At 41.6% G+C, this 24,301-nt stretch overlaps 2 protein-coding genes across 3 annotated transcripts; one reads left to right on the top strand and one right to left on the bottom strand.

Moving 5' to 3' along the window:
* The first annotated feature begins 3,447 nt into the window (after nucleotides 1-3,447).
* On the top strand, nucleotides 3,448-10,432 carry LOC103423158 (transcription factor Pur-alpha 1-like). 2 transcript variants are annotated; one of them, XM_008361231.4, is made up of 5 exons: nucleotides 3,448-4,253; nucleotides 4,330-4,377; nucleotides 9,334-9,474; nucleotides 9,593-9,832; nucleotides 9,967-10,432. In XM_008361231.4, the coding sequence occupies exons 1-5, from the start codon at nucleotides 3,936-3,938 to the stop codon at nucleotides 10,117-10,119; spliced, it is 900 nt and encodes a 299-aa protein (XP_008359453.2). In that variant the 5' UTR covers nucleotides 3,448-3,935; the 3' UTR covers nucleotides 10,120-10,432. The 2 variants fall into 2 exon arrangements, with proteins under 2 accessions (XP_008359453.2, XP_008359451.2); XM_008361229.4 differs by having other exon boundaries at nucleotides 3,596-4,253; nucleotides 9,590-9,832.
* An 11,277-nt stretch (nucleotides 10,433-21,709) lies between these two features.
* On the bottom strand, nucleotides 21,710-23,761 carry LOC114819401 (L-ascorbate oxidase homolog). The gene is made up of 2 exons (XM_029087767.2): nucleotides 22,278-23,761; nucleotides 21,710-22,157 (listed from the first exon to the last, which is right to left on the bottom strand). The coding sequence occupies exons 1-2, from the start codon at nucleotides 23,633-23,635 to the stop codon at nucleotides 21,857-21,859; spliced, it is 1,659 nt and encodes a 552-aa protein (XP_028943600.1). The 5' UTR covers nucleotides 23,636-23,761; the 3' UTR covers nucleotides 21,710-21,856.
* Nucleotides 23,762-24,301: the final 540 nt, after the last annotated feature.

The following is a 24,301-nucleotide window of genomic DNA, read 5'->3' as shown; positions in this document are numbered from 1 at the left end:
ACAAATCAAACGAGAGTCGAGAGACAGAAAGAATAAGGACATCCAGAAGGAGAAAATGTGTGTATGTTATAATTCTTTTTAGCTAATTGCTGCACGTTACACCGTGTAATGAAATTACCCCCATTCTTTGATTATCAATGAGAAAACCTTTAGCCGCTTTCCCGCTGAACCCCACCAAAACTCCCCTGCTCTTCGCGGCTTACTCCTTCCTCTGGTTGGGACTGGCGGCAACTCTCTTGCTCTTCCACATTTTTCTTCTCCTCTTTAGTAATTATGTTTGTGTCCTGCCCTTTCACTGCCTATAGCTGTCGGATTGTGAGGTGACGACTTTTATTCTTGGCGTCCTTTGCCATTTCTCGGTGTTTGTTTTGCCTTTGACAACCCCATCCTACAACCATCCTCCTTCAACTCCCAACACCTATTCTCTTCCACTTTGTTCATTTGCTCCTCACATTCCATCCCTTCCTCATTCTTTGCTTAAAGCCACTTACGTTTCACTTGTTTTGGCTCTCAGAACTATATCCTTTTACTGCTCCGCACCCGATTGGCATGCCAAAAAATCAAGGGCAAGCGTGTTGCGGCTTTGCCCAAAGAGACAGTGATCTAAATGCCCCCTTAGCCCCATCTCCTTCCTTTTTGTTTTGGTTCTTGGTTCTACTTGCAGGGGCATGTGATGGTGGTTCAGATCTGGTGAATCTTCTTTGGTGCGGCGATTTTGGTGGCAAAATTTGGTTGAGAATACTTCATTGTTGCAAGTTTAAAGGTTTTGCACTGCGATACCTTCGTTGAATTCAACGAGGAGTTGATTTTTCTTAGGGTGGCTGCTCTTGTAGTTGCCGACGAAGAGGTTGCGGCGGTGGCGGCATTTTGTTTGATAGGGATTAGGTTATGATTTTCCTTTATTTTTTGTCTTATTGCTGATTAGACTTTTTGGTTGTCCCCAATTTCTATTGGGCTGTGTTGTTGTAACTTGTATTGGGCCGCTTTAACCTAGTTACATTATCAATCAAGGTTTTAAGAGTGTTGGGGCCCAAAAATCTCACACACCAATCCAACCAAGTCGCAAGGCCCAATTGTCATATAAAGCCTACATTCAAGCCTAAACATACGCCAAGTCACGGGATTGATGAGGAATATATTTACAAATATGCCATGCCACCTTAATTAAGCTGGATATTCGCATAAATCACGCCATATGCCTATTCATCACGCCAAGCTTCCTCATGCTGGTCATTATTCATGCTACGCCTAAGTCACATATTCGGGGCTTGTCAAGTGGATTGTGGTGTGGATGATTACAAAATGTTATTGGGCCTAAGTGGAATCGGGGTTATGGAAGACTCTGGGTTGCTTAAGAGCCTAAAGATCCAAGCCCATACTCTTTGCATTTCATGCAGGCAAAATTGAGAGAGAACTAGCCTAGTTTACCCCTTTCCCTAGCAAGCCAATCCTCTTAGTTAGGACTAAACTAGATTCCTACATTAAATGCATGCTAAGCTCAGCAAGTCAGGCATTTGATGATGAATTTCCCTTCCCAGCTTGCACAAACAACCAACACGTGAAAGCCATAAGCCACGCTACCAGGAGTAGTGTCTGCGGAAGGCTGACCTGGGAAAGGCACACCTTGGGAATAAGTAGATTGCATGTTTCAATAGTGCAACTACCTTACACCAAAAAGGTATGAGGGCTAGGGAAAAAGGAAGGGGAAAACTAAGCCACAAAAAGAGATTCCTTAAAAGCCTAGAAAAGAACCCTTCACTTACATAAGGAGGGGGAAACCATTTGAGCAGAGGATTGAGGTAACAGAGAGAGATATAGCAGAAATGCAGGAATAGAGAACCACCCAGGAAATAAACCCAGAGAGTTCCACTTAGCCCAAAAGCATACTCCAAGCCTCAATCATTATCCATGCAACCTTAGTAACTCCCACAACCTTCCATTAAACATCCCAGCCATTAGAAGCCTTACTATCACCCTAGGAAAACCCTAATCATCCAGCCAAGAATGCCAGGCAACCATGCAAATCCCTTCTCTCTCATGTTAAACCGATAATCTTCTAGCTTTCACACCACGTTTCACTTGAGCAAGTCATTATTTTGATCAATCATGCTCCGTTGATGTTACTAAGGTATTTCCTAAGATAAGCTAACTCTTTCGAGATATCCTAGGACATCCTAGGACTTGGTACAAATTTGCACCAAAGGAGACAAGATGACGTTCTTAAAGCCCAAGTCCACCTCAACCTAAGAGCAAGTCCACCGGGGGTGGGATAGGCCGGCACCCAGTGGAAGAAACAGGCTGAGACTCAGCTAATCCACTCCAGCCCGTGGAATCGATTGGCACCCAGCCCAAGCCAGTACACAAGTTGGCCTAAAATCGACAGACTTTGGGACCGGCTCAAGTGACGCCTAGCTGACGCCAGCGTGGTGTCGGAGGGCAAGGAGCCACGGAGGGAATGAGCCATAGAGCCGTCAACGCCAACATGAACAACGCCGCCAAATTAGCTGCAACGACGAACATCAGCAACAGCCACAGCAGCATCGTGGAGTCCTCCTCCCCGCCGTCTCCCCGCTCGCTTCCCACTTCCCGTCCCTTGATTTTCTTTGATGCCTTCGCACGGGCCGACAGTGCTGCCGCCCTCCAGCATGCCCGCGAAACTTGCAGGTTCGACCCCCCCCGCCCCCCACATCAGGCTCGAGCCACAACGACTCGTCCTCATCCTTAGTCGTCGCACCTCCTGCAACGGGCGGCTCGATCTCGACCTCAACTTTCCTCCCCCCTCAGAAGTCGCCTAAACTACCGCCGCCCGCCGCGAAAGATCCCCCCTTTTTTCTTTCCAGTCCAAGTTTGTTCCTTTTTTTATGTAAGCCCAGCTTTATAATAATTATTTTTATTATTTTATAATAAAAAATAATAAAATTTTAATAAAATTGACTAGGCTATTTTTTGTTAGGGGTGAAGATGCATTGACCTATTAATATTCATTGGAGTCTATTACTGTTCACTGGAGTAGATAAATGGGCTGGGTGCTGGCACAAAGTCTATAGGGGTGGATTTGCTCTAAAAGTCTCCCAACAAAGGGTTACAAACTTTTTTGGTTATTGAACTTTGGGTCAAATTCTCTTTTAGTCATTGTGTTCAATTTAGTCAGTATGATCACTATGATGTCAAAAGTTAACAATTTTGGTCGCTTCCGTTAATCTTCAATTAAAACAAAATATTAAATATGCATTAATTGATTAAAATTAATAAAACTTTAAACTAAATAGGGTTAACTGTACTTTACATCACAAGGTTTGTGGTTTATTTGCAAACTGTGCCACGAAGTTTCAATTTTTACATATTACATCATGTAATTTTTAGATTTGACTCACATTTTAAACATTCATTAACTGTTAATTTAAATGTTTAGTAATATATTCCTTATTCAAGAAAACGAGAAAAGGTAGATGTGCGGAAAACAAATGGAAATTTTGTGTGAAAATAGGCAAATTTGGTATCGAGGAACGAAAATGCAAATTTGGTACAGTTGATGAATCAAAATAAAATGAATAAATAAAACAAAATAAAATGATATAATAGAAACTTGCATGTAGGGGGATGGGAAGTGGAGTGTGGAAACTGGAGGCTGAGAGTATGAGTGGTTCAATTTCGCCCTCACATGACATCCCCAAGGCCCAAAACCCTAGTTTGCATAACTAGCAATCGAGGAGCAATTCCAAGTTGAGAAGTGAGATCTGGGGGCTGACACCTACCAAGTAGCAATTTACCAACCAACCAGAGCTCCATAGCTTCCGTCGGTGGTATGTCTCAACTCTCACGACTGACTCTCAACGAAACAACTAGCTAGTACTAGTGGTGGAGTGGCAAATTTGGTGCTTATTTATTTGGATTAGGTTAAGATTACGAAATAACATAAACAGAAGGATTTGGAGATGGAAGGGAATTCGGGGGGCGTAGGAGGCTGTGCAGCGGCAGTAGGCGGTGGAGGTGGAGGCGGTGGCGGCGGCGGCGGTGGTAACGACGTCGAGCTCCTGTGTAAGACGCTGCAGGTTGAGCACAAGCTTTTCTACTTCGATCTCAAAGAGAACCCTCGCGGCCGCTATCTTAAAATTTCCGAGAAGACGTCGGCCACCAGGTCCACCATCATCGTTCCCTTCTCCGGCATCTCTTGGTTTCTCGACCTCTTCAATTACTATGTCAATTCGGATGACCAGGAAGTCTTCAGCAAGGAATTGCAGCTCGACACCAAGGCAAGTTCCCTCCCTCCCTCATGCTTTCTTCTTCTTTATTTTCTTTTTCTGGCTGACCTTAATTTCTCCTTCTCAGGTCTTCTACTTTGACATTGGCGAAAATCGCAGGGGCCGCTTCTTGAAGGTCCCTTTATCCCTTTCTCTCTCTTTTTTTTTCTCAATATATTCTGTCGTCTGTTTCAAAATCTTACAGGCATCCCATCCCATCAAATTTTCTTGCTAATTTCCAACCACATCCTTGAATACTCCACAGACTCTACTTACTTAGGATCAATTTTTGGTGTTTTACTTACTTGCATCTGCCGGCCTGTGCATAATGACATTTGACTAAGCACTAGGCACACATCAATTTAGCCTTGCATCTGCGGTTGCCTCATCACCTTGACCTGACCCTGAATTCAGTTTTTTTTTTTTCCTAATTAAAGATTTGTATGCAAACAATTGCGTTTCCATCTGTATGCATATGTTTATGGGTGTGTACATACGTTCTGGATTGCGTGGTATTGATATGTAGATCCTTCATCCTTGTTTTGGGGAAACTATCGATAAATTAAGCACACAAAGCTATGCTGATGAATAGTCCAGGACTATTTTAATTTCACAATGAATTGTTTTAGAACCCTTTTTCTTCAAGGGTTGTGCTATCCACACACCCATTTTTACATCCCACACACTCCTTGTTAATTTATGTTCTTTTGGTCGTCTTCAATTCATTCGATTGGAGGTGTGTTGATAGCACCACCCCTTCTTCAAACTCTATGCAAGACCAAGAGCCTGATAATATAAGGAGTCCCCTTGAAGTGCCTCAATAGCTGGCTTCTTTAGTTGGAGGACAAAAGATATGAGTTCATAGAAAACTATTGAAATTGATAGGGATAGGATTTGATATCTAAACTGAAGAAGCACACAAACCTATGCTGATGATTAATCAATGGATATGATTTCATAGTGAATTGCTTTAGAATTCTGTTTTTCTTCACATTGTATGCAAGCTCAAGAGCCTGATTCTACGAGGAGTCCCCTAAATGCCTCAGAAGCGGGCTTCTTTAGTTGGGGGACAAAAGAGATGTATAGCTTGTTGTAAATACTCAATCTAGACTTTTTCCTCCTCTCTCATGGATAATGAGGATGATTTTTCTAGTTTAATGTTGCTCTAAAAAATTTCTCTCATGAAATGTTTCAAATTCCTAAGTTTCGAAAGTGTATCCCTGATATTTCATATTGAAGTCACCACCACCACCACCACCAAATTCATAAATATTTTTTCCTCCTCTCTCACGGATGATGATGATGATTTTTCTAGTTTAACGGTTCTCTCGAATTTTTCTCTCACTAAATGTTTCTAATTCCTAAGTTTCGAAGGTGTATCCCTGAAATTTCATATTGAAGTAGTTTTAGCATGTACTTCTTTTTGAGCATTTTCTCCACCACCACCAAATTCATAAATATTTTTTCCTCCTCTCTCATGGATAATGAGGATGATTTTTCTAGTTTAATGTCGCTCTTGAAATTTTCTCTCACTAAATGTTTCTAATTCCTAAATTTTGAAAGTGTATCCCTGAAATTTCATATTGAAGTAGTTTAGCATCTACTTCCAACACACTTGGGGTAATGGTCACATGTTAAGTCAAGGTTTGGATGGAGGATGATGTAGTTGGTGAATGTATGAGTCCTTCAAATAACTCTGATGGTTTTGTGAGGTAAGAAGAATGAAAAGGATATTTGAGATAACGGTAGAGATGGAGATTGGTTAACACTTTGGGATCCGGTTTCATGTGAAGTGTAGTTGACTAACCATCGGAGGTAGTGATGTCACATGCAGACATTTTATGTGTGTTGTCTATGTTTCCCGAGTGTCTTTTGATTTTTGCGTCACCTTTGTACTTATACGTACTTTGTTTGTATCTCATTATTTTTTATAAAACTATCCTTTCTTTATTTCTATTGAGGAATATCTTTAGTCTTGGGGGTTTTTATTCACCTGCCTCTGACCAATGGCAGATGACACGCCCTTACTTTTTATGACATATGATAGCATAATAGTGTATCAAGGGTAAGGTTGAAAATTTGGATATAGATGGAAAGATCGGTAGAAATACAAGTAAAAGTTGCCTAAAAATGGCTATTTTATTAAATTCATGGAAATTCTGAAGGGAACTTTAGGAAATCTCAATTTTATGTCCAAAAGGAAAATACTTGGATGTTTCTAAAAATAAACATTAATCGCATTTATCCCAAATCATTACAATTTCAGACCATTTATATGTTTAATATATAACTTGAGAAACCAAAACTTGAAATTCCTAGATCATTGGTATGAATAATTCGTAATTCTTCTAGATTTTCTTTTCACTTTCTCCACTTTTCATTTTCTCATAACATTGCAAGCCATTTAGTTTTTTTGTCTAAAGCAGGTAGGATATTTGGTTTTCCAATCTGCCCAAAGACATGGTTAGGGCTAGCGTTGTGAAAAACCATTCTCCACCTTCATTTTACCTCCTCTGTGTTTGCATTTGCTAAGAAGACAGGGAAGTTTTGGGAACCCAACTAAGTGCTTTGCCTGTGATTGATGGTCGTGACTTGTGAGTTCATGTCCAGTGGAGATGAAGCTAAACTCAGTAAACTAGCTTTATTTCAGATATATACATCCTACGTACGTTCAACTTATTGGGGATTTGCTAGAAAATTCACCTTTATCTTGAAAATTTTATCATATTGATATGGTTTTGATGTGTAATTCATCAACACCGTACTCCTTAGGAAGAAATCAAATGACCCCCTATTTCCATATTGGTACTCTGTAAATTTGAAATGCCATCAATATCTTAAACCAACTTCCAGATTTTTGTGTCACTGCTCAAATCTTGTTAAGACCAAGGTAAAAGTTATTTGTTCCTGATATAACTGTTGAACAGTCGAAGAACTACTAGTATAGAAATCTCACCCTTCTACTCTTCAGTAGCTCATGTCCGCTGTTGGGCTGAGCAGCTTGTGAATGATTTGAATATTTATGTAGGCTCGATATAACCTGGAGCCCTACATTACTTACTAAATGGTGTTTGTTTCTCATATTAATTGATGTCAAGCAATTTAAGGGGAAAGATTCTATGCTTAAGTCGGTGGATGAAAATCTGACATCAATAGGAAACATACCATTTGCTTAAGATCTCCAACTAGTTGACATTCTAATTGTTGGATTTTTATTTTTATTTTCCCCAACAACTTAGAGCATAGTATAATGCTAACATCCTATTATGGCACCTGGCATCAAATGCTTAAAACATTGTTGTGTATGTACACACCTTCACATAGAGAGATATCTAATATAACAAAGACGTTACTCAACCGTTATATTAGATGCGGATGGATGAGATCTCAACCACAGGAATCTCAGTCGTCCATATATGATTTTTGGTTAAAAAAATTCTCTTTTCTAAATAACTGTATATATACATTTCATTATGTGCTCAAGCATGCATTCATGTATTATATATCATGGTACTTCTTCATTTTCATTTTGGGTATCAATGAACGATGAATGCAACACATGTATTCTTGTCTATCGTGATATACAAATTGCCACAGGAACTTATCTATGTTTGAAGACCTTCTTGGATCCCAGTTGCATTTAAATTTTATTTCTACTTATCCTAATTAGGTTATTCATTTTGAGTTGTTTGTTTTGCCCCTCTTGAACACCATCTGAATCTAGTGCTTATTCTTGTATTCATTGTATCAATACTTTAAACTGTTGTTCAAATTTATAACCAGATGCTTTAAGATGTGGTATCCTAAATAATTTAATGAATAAATGGGGGTAAGGCTAGCCGACATTCACCTCTCCCAGACCCTGCGTAAAGCGGGAGCCTTGTGCACTGGGTACGACCTTTATGCTTTAAGATGTGGTATCCTAAATAATTTAATGAATTTTCTATTTAACCCTTCGGATATGGAAGCAAAATGGTTCCTGAGTTGGAGAGGCATACTACAATCAAATGTCAAGTGAGAAACCAGCTACTGGCATGCTCCATACTGAGTAAAATTTACTATCGGCGGTCAAAGGTTAAACTCTCGTAAAGAACTTTTAACAGAACATTACGGCCCTTTCAGACAAACCATTTTGCATTCTCCAAAGTTACGAACCTTGTGTACTGACCTTCGAGTGTTTGTCTTCTTTGTTTCTTGTGTTTCTGAAAAATTAATTGTTAAAGACCACTTTGTTTGTGTCTGGGAGAAAAGAAAAAGAAAAACCACAAGCATAGATTTCCTTTGGTACAGGTAGAACTGTTACTTAACTCAGACCTCTCTTTAGTCCCCTTTCAAAACGTGATGATGTGGTAGTTTACCAAGTCAGACTTAAATGTGTGTACTGACGAGAGATTTCTCTGTACCAGAGTTCTGAGTTTGATGCTCCTTCCATTGCAACACATTTCAACATCTACTCTTATTCCACCCCCAACTTTCTGTTCTTTGATAATTTAAGATCTCACATATTTCCACTTACATTACATGAATTTACCACCTTATCATGCTTTCCAATGTTGGAATGAAATATTAACAATGAATGTGCACTCACCTGAGCCCCTAAAATGTTACAACTTTGATTTAACTTCTTAACTTTGGGGCTACTGGATTACGCTGAAATGTTTAGGTGCTCACTAGCCCCTATTCTTAGGCATCAATTGACCGCCATCATTAAACAATGATGGTTCTAGGTTTAACTCCATAGTTTGGACATGGAGCTCTGGTTTCTTTCCCCTGCCCTGACTTTTTAGTTATAGGAATCTTTAATATGGTTGACATTAAGGTGTCAGACCTTACCATTGATGACAGCCCCTGAAGATGGGTCTTTTATGGCCTACAGTAACTTTTATTTGTCAAGCAACGACCTTTGAAGCTATCTTGTGTTATTTTTTTTTATTATTGTCTTTTCACTAATTGTAACCATTTGAAATAGAAGACAATTCCAGGGCTAGCGTTAGTTTTGTTGTTGTCTTTGCGTGAGTTGTAACCATTTTGAGGAGAAGGCAATTCCAGGGTTAGACTCCACATTACTACTCTGATGACGTGTTTGGTACAGGTTTCTGAAGCTTCTGTTAGTAGAAATCGCAGTACTATCATTGTTCCTGCAGGAAGCACCCGAGATGAAGGGTGGGCAGCATTTAGAAACATTTTGGCGGAGATCAATGAAGCATCAAGGCTTTTTATACTGCCAAATCAGGTGTCCTTGTTTTTCATACATGAACTCCTTCCTGCTTTCTAGGTAATATAAGTTTCTCTTTTGGGAGTGACTCACAAGTCTTGTGAATTTCCACCTGGTTGTTTCTATGCCAAAGCAGCAAAGTTCTGAACCTTCAGAGCGTCTTGTTGGGCTTTCAGATGACGTAGGCGCTGGTTTCATATCTGGCCACAGTAGTCAAACTGCTCCAACTTCTGAACTGAATGACAGATCCGCTGAGTTGCCGGCACAAGATGAAATTGGTAACATGGGGATATCTAAAGTGATCAGAGCTGATCAAAAGAGATTCTTCTTTGATCTTGGGAATAATAACAGGGGTCACTTCCTAAGAATATCCGAGGTATGCTTCAGGAAGTGAAATAATGTTTTCTTTGAGACCCTAGAAGGATTTGCTTGTTCGTTTTACCTTTTTAATTTTAGGTTTCTGACAGTAAATGAAGTCATAATATCTTTAGAATTCTGTTAAATTTGCAGGTTGCAGGTTCTGATCGGTCCTCCATAATTCTCCCGCTGTCAGGGCTCAAGCAGTTCCATGAAATAGTAGGTCACTTTGTGGAGATAACCAAAGACCGAATTGAAGGAATGACAGGTGCAAATGTTCGGACAGTGGATTCCCCCCAGAGATGAATCCCTCCCCTCGGGTTTGGTGATTAAACCAATAATTCCAGTATATCAAGATTACTTTAGAGGTACAAGTAGGTGTTTGATTAGGGGTGGGATTCTCCTTACAGTTGTGTTTCTGTTATTTTCTTCTCTTCTTCTGTTCCCTCATTCAAGTCTGAAATAATATCTGTTTTTCTGATTGCTCAATGTACAATTCGGAGATGATTGCCAAGCTTAATTTAAACAATCAATAACACAAAAAACAGACGGGATACTTGTAACTTTAGTTTGATAGTGTGTCAACCTTTCAGATTAATAGTAATGACCTTTCCAGCTCTGCTTTATTTTGTTCAGTAGCACAAATGCATCTACTTTATTTGTTTCGAGTACTATAGCTTGTGGTGCAGGTTTTCACTTGTTTTAGTTGTAACCTTGTGGTTGGTGATGCTACCTTGGAATGTTAAAAATTACGACGATGGGAAAAACTTGGTTTTGAGGAGGGCTATACTAGTCGTCACTCTGGTGGCAGATTGTAGAGACGATTTAGCTTGCGCAAATTTTATATCTACACTGCTAGTGCTGCTTATAATTATTTAGTTATTCTTCATTTCCCAAGTAAATTTTATGTGAGGCATCATGCATGCACTTTTGCCTTACAGAATGACCTATTATTTCATGGAACTGCTTGAAATGAAACAGAGCTAGCCTAAGACATCGTAGTTACTAGTTAGTGAATAAACCCTGTAGGCCCTCCATTTACCATCTTTACATATAAATGGCCTTATCTACCTACCTATAATTGTAAAATTTGAATTCATGTAAAATACCCTTAAAAACGACTCGCCAATTTATTTAAAATACCCTCGGCAAATACCTACCCATCATTGTAAAATAGATCGCAATACGTAGGGAAGTATCGACCCAACACCTCGATCCTATTAGCTCTTGAACTCCACCCCAACTGTAAACCCACTGTTAAACGATTTGGTGTTGGAGATGCGGATGTATTGGAAATTGCGACGGCTTTCAACGATTTAGACCTTTTTTTTTGTGGTTGTGGAAAACAAATCTCATTCTACATACCTTACAAGTATATTTTTCCATAGTAATTCCTTTTTTTTTTCTTTTTGCTTTTTAGCTAAAATGGTCTATGAGGTTGATATAACTCTTCACTTTGGTATTGAGATTTGAAATCGATAAAAGTGGTTCATGAGTCCACCATCAATCATTTTGGTCATTCCGAAAAATTCTGTTAAATTAGGACCAACAACAGTAACAACAAAGCCTTTTCCCACTAAGTGGGATCGACTGTATGAATCTTAGAACGTCATTGCGCTCGGTTCTGTCTGTGCCATGTCTTTCGTTAGATCCAAGTACTCCAAGTCTTTTCTTACAGTCTCTTCCAAAGTCTTCCTCTACCCTTTTGGCCTTGAACCTTTGTCTCGTAATTGCATCTTCTAACCGGAGCGTTAATAGGCCTTCGTTTCACATGTCCAAACCACCGTAACCGATTTTCTCTCATATTTCCTTCAATTTCAGCTATTTCTACTTTACCTCGGATATCCTCATTCCTAATCTTATCATTTCTCGTGTGCCCACACATCCAATGAAGCATTCTCATCTCCACTACACTCATTTTATGTACGTGTTGATACTTCACCGCCCAACATTTTGTGCTATAAAGCATTGCTGACCTTATTACCGTCCTATAAAATTTTCGTTTGAGCTTTAGTGGCATACGACGGCCACATAACACACCCGATGCACTCTTCCACTTCATCCATTCAGCTTGTATTCTATAATTGAGGTCTCCATCCAACTTTCTGTTCTTTTGCAAGATATATCCTAAGTAGCGAAAACGGTAGCTCTTTGGTACTTCTTGATATCCAATTCTCACCCTTAACTCATTTGAGATTCCATTCGGACTGAACTTGCACTCCATACTTTCTGTCTTTGACCGACTTAGGTGAAGACCTTTAGATTTTAACACTTCTCTCTAAAGGTTAAGCTTCGCATTTACTAATTTTTGAGTTTCATCTATCAACACTATATCATTTGCAAAAAGCATACACCAAGGAATATCATCTTGAATATGTCATCTTAACTCATCCATTACCAATGCAAAAAGGTAAGAACTTAAAGATGAACCCTACAATTATGGGGAAGCTTTTGGTTTGTTCTTCATGAGTTTTTTGGCAGTCCTTGCTCCATCATTCATATCTTTTATAGCTTGGATATATGCTACTCGTACTTCTTTCTTCTCTAAAATCCTCAAACCAATGTCTCTTGGGACCCTATCATACGCTTTTTTCCAAATCTATAAAGACCATGTGCAAATCTTTTTTCATATCTCTATATCTTTCCATCAATCCTGGTAAGAGATAGATTGCCTCTATAGTTGAGTGCCCTAGCATGAACCCGAATTGGTTGTCCGAGACCTGTGTCTCTTGCCTCAGTCTATGCTCAATTACTCTCTCCCAGAGCTTCATTGTATGACTTATTAACTTAATACCCCATAGTTCATGCAATTTTGTATGTTGCCCTTATTTTTGTAGATAGGCACCAAAGTGCTATTTCACCACTCATTTGGCATCTTTTTAGTTTTCAAAATCTTATTGAAAAGGTTTGTGAGCCATGCTATACCCGTCTCTCCCAAGATTTTCCACACTTCGATCTGTATTTGATCTGTATATCATCTGGGCCCACTGCTTTTCTATGTTGCATCTTTTTCAAAGCTACAACAACTTCTTCCTTCCTAATTCGGCGATAGAAGGAATAGTTTCTACACTCTTCTGAGTTACTCAACTCCTTCAAAGAAGTACTCATTTCATGTATTTCATTGAAAAGATTATGAAAATAACATTTTCATTTGTATTTGACCGCGTTTAATGTAGCAAGAACCTTTCCGTTCTCATCCTTGATGCACCTCACTTGGTTCAGGTCCATTGTCTTCTTTTCCCTTGCTTTAGCTAGTTTATAGATATCCAATTCTCTTTATTTGGTATCTAGTTGCTTATATATATCGTAAAAAGCCGCTAGCTTCGCTTCTCTCACAGCTTTCTTTGTCTTCTTATTCGCTATTCTATAGCTTTCACTGTGTTCGTCGGTTCTATCCTTGTATAAGGCTTTACAACATTCCTTCTTAGCCTTAACTTTGTCTGTACCTCATCTTTCCACCACCAAGATTCCTTTTGGTGTGGAGCAAAACCCTTGGACTCTCCTAGAACCCCTTTTGCTACTTTTTGTATACTACCAACCATGGAACCCCACATTTGGCTAGCTTCCCCCTCTCTATCACAAACACATTGGGTGATTACTTTCTCTTTGAAAATGACTTGTTTTCTCCCTTTAGATTCCACCATCTAATCCTTGGGCACTTTAAGATCTTGTTCTTTTTTTTTCTCTCTTTTAATATGTACATCCATCACCAAAAGCGATATTGATTAGCCAAGCTCTCGTCCGGCATAACTTTGCAATCCTTACAAGTTATACGATTCCTTTTTCTTATTAGAAGAAAATCTATTTGTGTTTTTGAAGACCCACTCTTGTAGGTGATCACATGTTTTTCTCTCTTCTTAAAAAAAAGGTGTTGGCTAAGAAGAGATCGTATGCCATTGCAAAATTCAATATGGCTTCTCCATCCTCGTTTCCCTCCCCAAAACCATGGCCACCATGAAAACCTTCATAGTTGCATGTCTCCTTGCCCACACGTCCATTTAAATCTCATTCTATAAATGCCTTCTCCATCTGAGCGATTCCTTGCACCAAGTCTCCAAGGTCTTCCCAAAATTTCTTCTTCAAATTTGTATCCAACCCTACTTGAGGTGCGTATGCACTAATCACATTGATGAGTTTTTGTCCTATTACAATCTTAATTGCCATAATTCTATCTCCTAACCTCTTGACATCTACAACATCTTGTGTCAGGGTCTTATCCACGATGATGCCAACACTATTTCTCATTCTATTTGTGCCCGAATACCAAACTTTAAAACCTGAGTTTTCGAGATCCTTTGCCTTAAGACCAACCTACTTAGTTTCTTGGAGGCACATAATACTTATCCTTCTTTTTACCATAACTTCCACTACTTCCATAGATTTTTCCGTTAAGGTTCCTATATTCCACGTTCCTAAATGCATTTTACTATTTTGACCTCTACCCTCATGTCTTAGCTTCTTCACCCTCCCCCGTCTAATAATGTCAAAGTACTTCTTTTGTGTACCTTGTGTAAAGTTGATGGTAGCAGATGCTTCCAAACAACTTTGAGTGGAGTTGTTAAAAAAAGAAGTTTCTATGGCCCCCTTGCTCATTTAATACTGCATTTGGGCGCTGATGGAGATGTAGCGACCCTTGCTCACTTATCACTGTGCTCAGGCCACATAGTGCGCCAGTTACGGGTGACGATCTAGCTTTAGAGCAATTTTGTTTATGATTCATTATCATAAGGATTCGAGGTAAGATAAGAGTGCCAGCTGCCGACTACCTGACACCCTCCCCCTCCTCCTTTATCTGGACTTGGGACCGACAATATAAGATAAACTTACACAAGTGGAGTTTGTTAAATAAGGACCAAAATGACAAACATACCCTTTACTTGATATACAATGAGTCAAAATTATTTAACAAAAATTGATGGTATTTTTGTCATTTTATCCTTCTTTAAGGGATATTTTTCATGGAATGACCATAATGATTGATGATGGACAAACTCAGAGACTACTTTTATCGATTTCAAATCTCAAGGACCAAAGTGAGGAGTTATGTCAATCTTAAAGACCATTTTGGGTGAAAAGTTTTTTTTTTTTAATTTTTTTATGTTGGTTACAATTACGATTCTTATCATGGATCATGGACGCAAACATTATTGTCCAACATATATATTTTTTTGTTGAATTGGAAAATATCATTAACCAAGGCAGCAACCAAAGGGTAACAGAAAGCCATGGTGGCGAACAATAGTAAACAAGAAGTAGAAACAAGGGACAGAAAACAAGACACATAACATCACCATGTCACCTTTAATCATAACCAAACAAAAACTAAAACGGAGGGTAAGGAGCCCATTTTTATTAAGAATATGTATAAACGAAGATGGAGGTCTTCTAACCCAGACAAAGTTGCACATCTCCGCACCAACATGCGACACAACAAAATCCGCCGCTTCATTGGCTACCCGAGGCATCCAAGACCAGGCGCACGAATAGAACGCCTTCCCCTCCATACTGATCTCGCACAAAATCGGAAAAACATGCCACGAACCTTCATTGATACAACCATTCAACCACGTAATAATCGTCTTAGAATTTGGTTCAACCACAATACGAGAGTAACCCCGCTGCTAAGCCATTACGCATCCCTCAAAGACTCCCCGAGCCTCCGCCATAAGGGCAGAAGAGGCACAAATTCTTTTTCTCCTCATTGTCAAGCAGCGAAACCCATAATCCCTCATAACAATCCCACTATAAAAGCCCTCATCAACCCTCTTCCAACTAGTGTCCACATTTACCTTGATGACCCTAGGTGGGGGAGGGGTCTAAACTCGAACATCAGTCCCATCTGAAACCTGCAGAGCCCGCTCCCTTGAATGAGCCTCCAATAAAGCAGAGCTAGCATTCTTAATGGCCCATACAGTATGGGTTAAGGATGAGATTCTCGAGTTAAAGACTCCATCGCACCTAGCTTTCTATATAGACTAACACGAGAATGCAATATACGACATTGTTTTCCTCCGCTCCACCACGCCTCTAAGCAAACTGCACCAAACAGAATCCAGCCAAGCATGTAGGGTAGTCACCTCACTTTTCTCCACCCTAAGCCCCAACGCTCCACCAAACCACACCCGATCCACCTAAGGGCAAAGAATCAAAACATGCTCAATCGACTTCTCCTGATCACCACATAAGGGATAGATAAGAGAATGCGCACACCGTCGGCGAAATAAATTTTGATTTGCAGCTGTCGCCCCTATCAAAGCCCGCCACATGAAGTTTTTAACATTAGGAGGAGCCATAACATTCCAGATGCATTTCCACACCCTTGAGTCAATGGACATCGACGAAGATAGGCGATAACTTTGGGCCATCCAGTTCGCCACATGGATCCAATGGTAACCCGACTTCACGGTATACCTTCCCTCTCTGTTAACAGGCCAGACCAGCCGGTCCACTCGCTTGGCCCCGCTAATGAGAGTGTTAAAGATAGCCTAATGATCATCCGTCACCACATTTTGGACGATAGCTTCATGATTCCAACACTTGAAGACTGGCAAAATAAGGTCGAGACACATTGATCAGGATGCACTGTGACCCCCGAGGCAGGGGATGGGTGCCCTATAGTCACAGACGGGGTCCATCGATCAGACCAAATCCTCATTTGTTCACCACTCAAAATCTACGAATGAAGAATGAGACGCCAACATTGCTTAGCTAGAAGTGCAAGGTTAAACTCCTTTAGGTTACGGAAGGTCATGCTCATATCTTGCTTCAGCAACCTAAGTGTTTCCCTACTCGCCTAATGAATTTTCCGCTCCCCTACTTTTTGTCCCCACCAGAAATTGGCAACAGCAGCATCAATGTCATTGCAAATGCTGTTGAGGAAGCAGAAAATATTCATCGGATAAGTGGGGATTGCCTGCATGACAGCTTTTATGAACATCTCTCTACCAATTTGGGATATGAACCTTTGCTTCCAACCTTGAATCTTTGCCATAACCCTATCTTTTACAAAGGCCAAAGCCTCTCTTTTCGACCTTCCCCACATTGTTGGAAGGCCTAAGCAATTCCCTGGGTCCATAACCTGAGGCATGCCCAGGATCCTAGCCAACTCATTTCCCTGAAGAAAATTGAAGATTTTTGCATGCTTACCTCCTGACCAAAGGCCGTGTAATAGGCATTTAGAATTTGAATAATGTTTGGGCAATTAATTGGAAAGGCCCAGAGGAAAATAAGCGTGGCATTTGCAAACAAAAGATGAGAAAGAGTAGGCCCATGCATGCTCAGCCGTATGCCTTCAAGGAACCTATTTTGCACTATATCATGAATTAATCTCGACAAGACGTCCGTGACGATAAGGAAAAGGTAAGGAGAAAGAGGGTCTCCCTGTCGGAGTTTACGGGAGAGCTTGAAACGTTTCCCAGGTTGGCCATTCATTAGGACTGAAAACTCCACCGTGGAAACACAACCCATAACCATATTAATCCACCAACTATTAAAACTCATTCGAACCATCACCGTTTGCAAGAAGTCCCATTCACCCCTATCATACGCTTTGTTCATGTCAATTTCATAGCAAGCTCAAATTTTGTTTTTACCTTCCAAAGCTTAAGGAAATGGAACACTTCATGGGCCACTAGAATGTTATCTTGGATCTGGCGCCCCTCAACAAAAGCGTTCTGGGTCGGGGAAATGATTGTAGACAGCCACAACTTTAGTCTATTAGTTAATAGCTTAGAGAAAATTTTATAGGAGTAGTTGCATAGGCTAATAGGTCTAAATTGGCCCACCAATGTCGGGTTTGCGGTATTTAGAATAAGCACAATGTGGGTAGAGTTTAACTTCCGAGGATTCTGTCTTCCACCCGCGAAGTCCTCCACCATCCCCATCACATCACCCGTAATAATATCCCAAAACTCATGGTAAAATATCCCCTGAAATCCATCTGGGTTAGGTGCCTTCAAGCCACCTATCTAATACGCAACATCTTTCAGAATAAGCACAATGTGGGTAGAGTTTAACTTCCGAGGATTCTGTTTTCCACCCGCGAAGTCCTCCACCATCCCCATCACATCACCCGCAATAATATCCCAAAACTCATGGTAAAATATCCCCTGAAATCCATCTGGGTTAGGTGCCTTCAAGCCACCCATCTAATACGTAGCATCATTCACTTCATGTATAATAATCTATCGACTGAGGTGGGAGTTAATCTTCTCCGAGATAGAAGGGTGAATGCACTCGAGAACCTGACCCCACTCCCTTTGGCCCCCAACGTGAAGATGCCTGTGAAGTGGTCCTAAACCACCCTATTAATACCAGTGTATCATCCCTCCAAATCTCTTGCCCATCTTGGAGTTTCTCAATTCGATTGAATCTTCGTCTCTAGATAGTGGTTTGATGGAAGAAAAATGAATTAGAATCCCCCTCCCTTAACCATTTGATCCGGGAACGTTGCCGCCAAAATAATTCATCCCGCTCCTCCGTGGTGAGTGCTTCTCCATCGGGGTTTATTTTTCTTTTCATCTTGCTGGCGACTAAAGTATTTGTACTCTTTTCTAGAAACAAGGTATCTGTGCTAGTTCGATTTGGTCCTGACTGTGGTTTGGAAATATCCTATGCTAAGTTATCTTTATTACTTTCAACAACCAACTGTTGGGGTATTAATAGAGAGTTATGAGGGTTTGTACTTTAAATTAATCAATTGGATGGTGTGGAGGGGGAAAGGGACAACAACCAAAGGGTCATAATTTATTACAGAGGGTAAGGGATTTAATGTTAAGGAAAGAAGAAGGGTTCAGATGTACTATTTGGCAAGAGTACAATGGGCATTTTGGTTTGCTTGTTGTGTGTGTAGGTGTTTTCTGAGTGAATATAAAGATTATTCTCATCTACTGGGTATGTACAGGAGTAAAACACAGAGCTGGACGAACTGCATTCGGGTCCCTTTATTTTGCAGGTGTTGGGACTGGGAAATGGATCAGTCGGGAGTGGATGAGCTAATGGTGCGTTTGGAAGATTCATTGGAGATCTCAAGTATGAAACATGGTGTGAAGCTTGTTGGTGTGGCCCTAAGTGATCAACCTCTCAATAAGTGGTGGGGGTTAGAAACATCCTTACAAGTGCTTGGAGGAAGTTTGGAGAAGTGAAGGTTAACTGGGTTAAAGATACTACCTTTGTCATTATCGTGAAGGATGAAAATGTGGCTAACCAGATCGTTGACCTGGTGCCGTGAGGGGTAATGAATAAAAACTTCTCGATCAAGAGGTGGCCTAATAACCTTGCATTGAAGGAAATTAAAATGGAGTTTGTACCATTTTGGATGCAAATTAGATGGCTTCCTCTTAACATGTGCTGGAGACAAATGCTAGGAGACTGTCAATGGAAATAGGTATGTTCATGGAGATGGAGAATCTTGATTATGCTAGGGGTTTCCTCAAGGTTAAGGTTAAGGTCTATACAACGAAGCCTCTGGTCATGGGATGCTAGTTGCCTAAGCAAGGTGATATCGACTCATGGATTGACTTCAGTTACGAGCGGCTACATGAATTTTGCTATAAGTGTGGAAGGATATGGCATGTTAATACGAAGTGCTCGTACCCACAAACAAGGGGTGGAGCTACGGGGTATGGAGAATGGACCACAACTAGGAGCCAATGGAAGTTAAAGATGCTCGTTGAGGAAGCCTAACTTTATCGGGTGCTCGTAGACATGCGACGAGGTACAACAGAGGTATAAGTAGATGTTGCGAGGACTCTAGGAAGGTGAGGAAGATGGGGCGCGTGGGAGTGGTGCGTCTAAGGTGGAGATCTCTGACATAAAGCATGATGGAGGTAGGGGGCACATAATCCAAGAATCCCAGTGGTTGAACACCCCCTGCTGGCGGCTCTGGCTCTTCATAACAAGAGAGAGTCATAAAGGTTACTTTTGGTGGTACCATCCTAAGGGAAGCTCAGCAATTTCTGGTGGCAGGGGAAAGACACATGGAAAGGCAGTTCTTACAACTGGGGCCCAATTATAGATCCAGGAAAAGTGGGGTAATTTTAAAAGAGTTGGATGGAAGTGAACCAGTATCAGGACCCATGACCCATATTAGAAACAAGATGGGCGAGTGGACTCAGGGATGGGCTCGGCTCATTATGCTGAATGAGAAGGGAGTTGAGTCAGCCACTCATATTACCTTGACCTAGGCCGAGGGATAGCCCCACTACCTTTGCCTTCGGGTACCGGAGGAGAATTGGAAACAGTGTAAGGGTGTCAAACTACAGTAGGCCTGGAGTCTCTGAAAGATGGTTAGTTTTTTGAAGGGTTGGGCCTGAAGAAGAGTATTACGAATGTAGGGGGACGACATGGGACACAAAGACTGGGAAAGAAGCCGCAAGCTGGGAGAGGCTTGGAGACACGTGAGGGATGGAAGAAAAACAGGTTTCATGGAATGCCTTTAAGAGAACAGTGGTCTGCAGTAGAAAAATCATCATAGCTGAGGATGATTAACATGATGTTCATGTTACGGAGGAAGATAACATTTGGGACTACTTGGATGAGGCTGCAAGGGTGGAAATGAAGGAGCTCAAGGCTAGAAAAGCGGGAAAGCAACCCTGGGGTGGTGGCGGCTGGCCTTAAACAACCGTAAGATTGCCATGATCTATGTACTCTGGAATTGTCGTGGTCTTGGGTCGGACACGGTAGTTCGGGCCCTAAATGGGCTAATAAGGAAGCATAGACCCTATGTGGTGTTCTTATCAAGAAAAAAAAATGCAATGCCACATATTAGATGGTATTCGAAGGCAGTTGGGCTAACGTCCCCCCAGTTGGTTAGGTGGGAAGGTTGAGCTTATGGTGGCACGAGTCAACCGAGGTGCAAATTCTTTTTGCAACAAAAAACATAATTCATACTGTGATACGGGAGGCATGAGAGCGCGAAGGGGTCTACGCGTCCTGGCTATATGACACCCCGTACAGAGCCAAAAAAAGAGAGTTATGGAGTTGGTTGTCATCTGTGTTAAATCCGATTGATGGGCGTTGGTTTTGTGGAGGGGATAAGAATGATATTTTGTGGGAATTTGAGAAGCGAGGGGGTTGTGATGATTTCCACACTAAGCCTCGGTTTCTTCATGAGTTTATGATGAATATGGAACTTCTCGACCTTTGGTTTTGTGGCCCAAAATTCACGTGGAGAGGCACGAGAAACAATGGCCTTGTCCAAGAGAGAGGCTCGATCGTGGACTTGTGAACGGAAGTTGGCAGACCCGCTGGCCCTTGACCACGGTGACCTATGGCATTGTGAGGGGCTAGATCACTGTCCAATTATTGTCAACTCGGATCCCAGCCGAGAGAAAAGAAAAAAGATATTCCGTTTTGAGGTTTTCTGGGCTACGGAGGAGGGTTGCCGGGAGTTGGTTGAGCGGAGTTGGTGTAGAAGGGGAGGAGGAAGTGAGTAGGATAAGGTGGAGAGATGGCTGCGGCACCAAGCCTCATGTAAAGGGAAGCTCATGAATTGGAATAGAAGCAGATTCAAGTGTGCTCAGGAGGAGATTGCTGTCCTTATGTCTCGGCTGGTGCATCTCCAAGAGGATTGGGAGTCGAACGTTGAGGAAATTAGAATCCAATATTATTTAGTTTAAATAAGGTCGAGCTAGCTTATGAATATTCCTTGGATTAATAGCTAACACGAAATTTGATTCAAATTTGATTAAGGGTATCCACCAAAGAGTTAATTAATTTGAAATATAGATTCTTGGAATCCATATATATATATATATTTATTTATTTATTTATATTTCAGATTTAATTTTTATAGTAGGTATGTATTGAGTCTTTATGTTGTTAATAATCTGTACCTAGCTAGCGAGCATCGACATGGTAAATGTGCGCTGGAACAGGAGAGATAGAGATACGGTAATATTAGAACTGTAAATTTATTGCAATTTGGAAAGGGTTGATACATGCATGATCAAACAGCCAGCCCACCGCTTGATGGCGATTCCTTTGGGTGTTACAGTACTAGCAATCATATATATAATATACTAGTGGATGACGATGTGATCGTTTAAGAGCTGTATGGAGGAGGCTTAGGCAAATCCTTGACAATGCCACAGAGTTGGGCGGTTTCTGGGAGGTTGTACTCGTCCCTGAGGGAGCGTGCAGGGGACAGGACGCTCACGTAGAACTGTTGTCCGAGGTAGCACCTCTCCGGTTGTTCAGACCTCACGTTCCACATTCCGGCATTGTCGAAGGTCAACATGATGGCAGCCCAGGATTTGGGGAACACTTGGATGGTGTGCCTGCTCACTCCGTCAAGAAGGTTGTAGTTCTTTCTCTTTTCTGGGGTCCACCTCCCGGGTTCAATGCTGCACATAATAAGAGTAGGATTGATTGAATATATGAATATGTAAGTAAGTACTATTAGCTAGGTATAAAAATGCATATATACATATTACGTAGAAGAGAGACACTAGCTAAGGACTTACGCGACGGCAAAGAAGGAGTATCCATCCAAATGCCATGACTGAATGCTCTTCTCGTGGTTCTCAAAGATGATCTCTACAAAGTCACGGAAGGTCTGGTTGACAACGTTGGGTGCCAAGGTGATCTTGTCCTCCACGGTGGCTGGGGGTTCATCCTCGATTGTGTCGTACTTGAAAACCTTGTCGGCCACACCGAAGTACTCAGCCAGCTTGAGTGGGGTTTCGGATTCCACGTGGGAGACTCCGTTGACGGCATACCGGAGCTTGCCATCCACCTTGGAGGCGGAGTTGACGATCTTGATGGTGCGGGTGATGTTGATCTTTCCGTAGTGGTACGAGCCCTGAGGGTTAGGCCTGGCAGCGCTGGCAGTGAGGTTCCAGCGGAAGGAACGGAACTGGTTAAGAGACCAGGCCCATCCTACGGGAGCCTCGGGGAGCTCGGGGGATGCAGGGCCGTTACCATTTTCGTAGCGGATAATGCCTTTGCCGGTGAGCACGGTCTTGGTGAATCGGGTGGAGGCCACCATGTAGTAGTCCTTGGGCTCTTTGTCTGCAGTGACGAGCAACGAGAAACATTGCCCCACGTGCACGTCAAGGGATTCGTAGGTGTTCTGGACAGTGTGGGAGCCCTCCATCTCGACAAGCTTCAAGGGATGGCCTTGGATCCGGAAGTTGAGGGAGTTCTTGAGCCCCACGTTGCAGACCCTGTACTTGTAGGTTTTCCCTGGCTTCATGGTGAAGAGGGGCTCGTCTTTGCCGTCTCCCTTGGCGTTCTTGCCGTTGATTAGGACGCCGGTGGGTCTTCCCATGGTGCGGCCGCTGTCCAAGATTTTCTTGAGAGCGGTGTGGCTTTTGGTGTACCAGTCGCCGATCATGACGGTGTATTCATCCTCGGGATCAGCATATGGGACGGGAATGAGCAGACGACTGTTGATGCGGAGTCCACCGAAGCCACCTGCTGCCCTGTGCATGGCAGTGACTGGATAGTACATGTAGCTCCCTATCTGATCCTTGACTTGGAAGCGGTAGGTGAAGTTGGTACCAGGGGCGATGGGGCACATGGTTCCGAGGGTTCCATCTTGCCACGAATTCTTCCTCTGCTGGACGCCGTTCCATGTCACAAGGAATGGCTCATCGAGGTTGTTGAAGACGTTGAGGACGATGTTGTTGTTGCTGGTGGAGTTGATGTTGGGTCCTGGGAACTGGCCATTGATGAGAATTGCTTGCTGGGGGACTCCGAGGGGAGAGATGGTTCCGTAGGTGACATTCCATGTGAAGAACAGGTAAGGGTCTTCACCCTGGACCATCGAAAGTGCTCCGGCTGAGAGGCACAGCAACAGCGCATACATCACGGAAGCCATCTATAGCTTTCTTATTCCTATCGATCTATTAATTTCAACCCTTTCCTCACGCAATATTTAATTAAATTCCTATCGATCTATGGTTTTATTCGAAGAAGACCGTTGCTTCTTCTTCTACGATCTTCCTTGTTCCCAATCCTTGCCCTTTTTATACACTTGTTTCACAGTTTTTCCACCGCTAAAATTAAACTTTCCGGAATCGTCTCTCTGCTCGCCCTTCTTTCTTGTCCCTTGCATTGCGCGCGCCCTTGCATTTTCTTTTCCAAAAAAATTGAAGCAATAGCCCTTGTGCGTTAGCTCAATTGGAGTTTTATTGCTTGAATTAAATATTTGTAAGTATTGGTTCTGAACCTTTTATAATATATAATAATGGTCTTTTTGTTAACTTCATTAGAATTTTTATCCAGTTTTTGCACCCTTAAATCTTTTTTTATAAAAGTTATAACAGAATTAATTGAAAGGACCATTACTTCACATCATCAAATTCATATATCAATATTCACGAATTTTTAGTTAAGAGACTAACACTCTAATCAAGGCCGGCCCTGAGAATTTGGGGCCCTATGCGAGCCTTCAAAATGAGACCCTAGAGTTCTCTGACTCCTGACCCTTCGTACATTAACATGTATAAAAAAAATTCACTAAATACATGAAATGTCTATTTCT

Source organism: Malus domestica, chromosome 11, assembly GCF_042453785.1.
Source record: "Malus domestica chromosome 11, GDT2T_hap1".
NCBI lineage: Eukaryota > Viridiplantae > Streptophyta > Magnoliopsida > Rosales > Rosaceae > Malus > Malus domestica.
Note: the sequence above shows the minus strand (reverse complement) of the source record. Positions and strands in the feature narration are given on the sequence as shown.

Bases quoted from the DNA above. Each gene is read 5' to 3' on its own strand.
- LOC103423158 (XM_008361229.4), top strand. From the start codon at position 3,936: ATGGAAGGGAATTCGGGGGGCGTAGGAGGCTGTGCAGCGGCAGTAGGC. The intron at 4,254-4,329 runs GCAAGTTCCCTC...TCTCCTTCTCAG, and splicing joins AATTGCAGCTCGACACCAAG to GTCTTCTACTTTGACATTGG. The intron at 9,475-9,589 runs GTGTCCTTGTTT...TCTATGCCAAAG, and splicing joins TTTTTATACTGCCAAATCAG to CAGCAAAGTTCTGAACCTTC.
- LOC114819401 (XM_029087767.2), bottom strand. From the start codon at position 23,635: ATGGCTTCCGTGATGTATGCGCTGTTGCTGTGCCTCTCAGCCGGAGCA. The intron at 22,158-22,277 runs GTAAGTCCTTAG...TATTATGTGCAG, and splicing joins TACTCCTTCTTTGCCGTCGC to CATTGAACCCGGGAGGTGGA.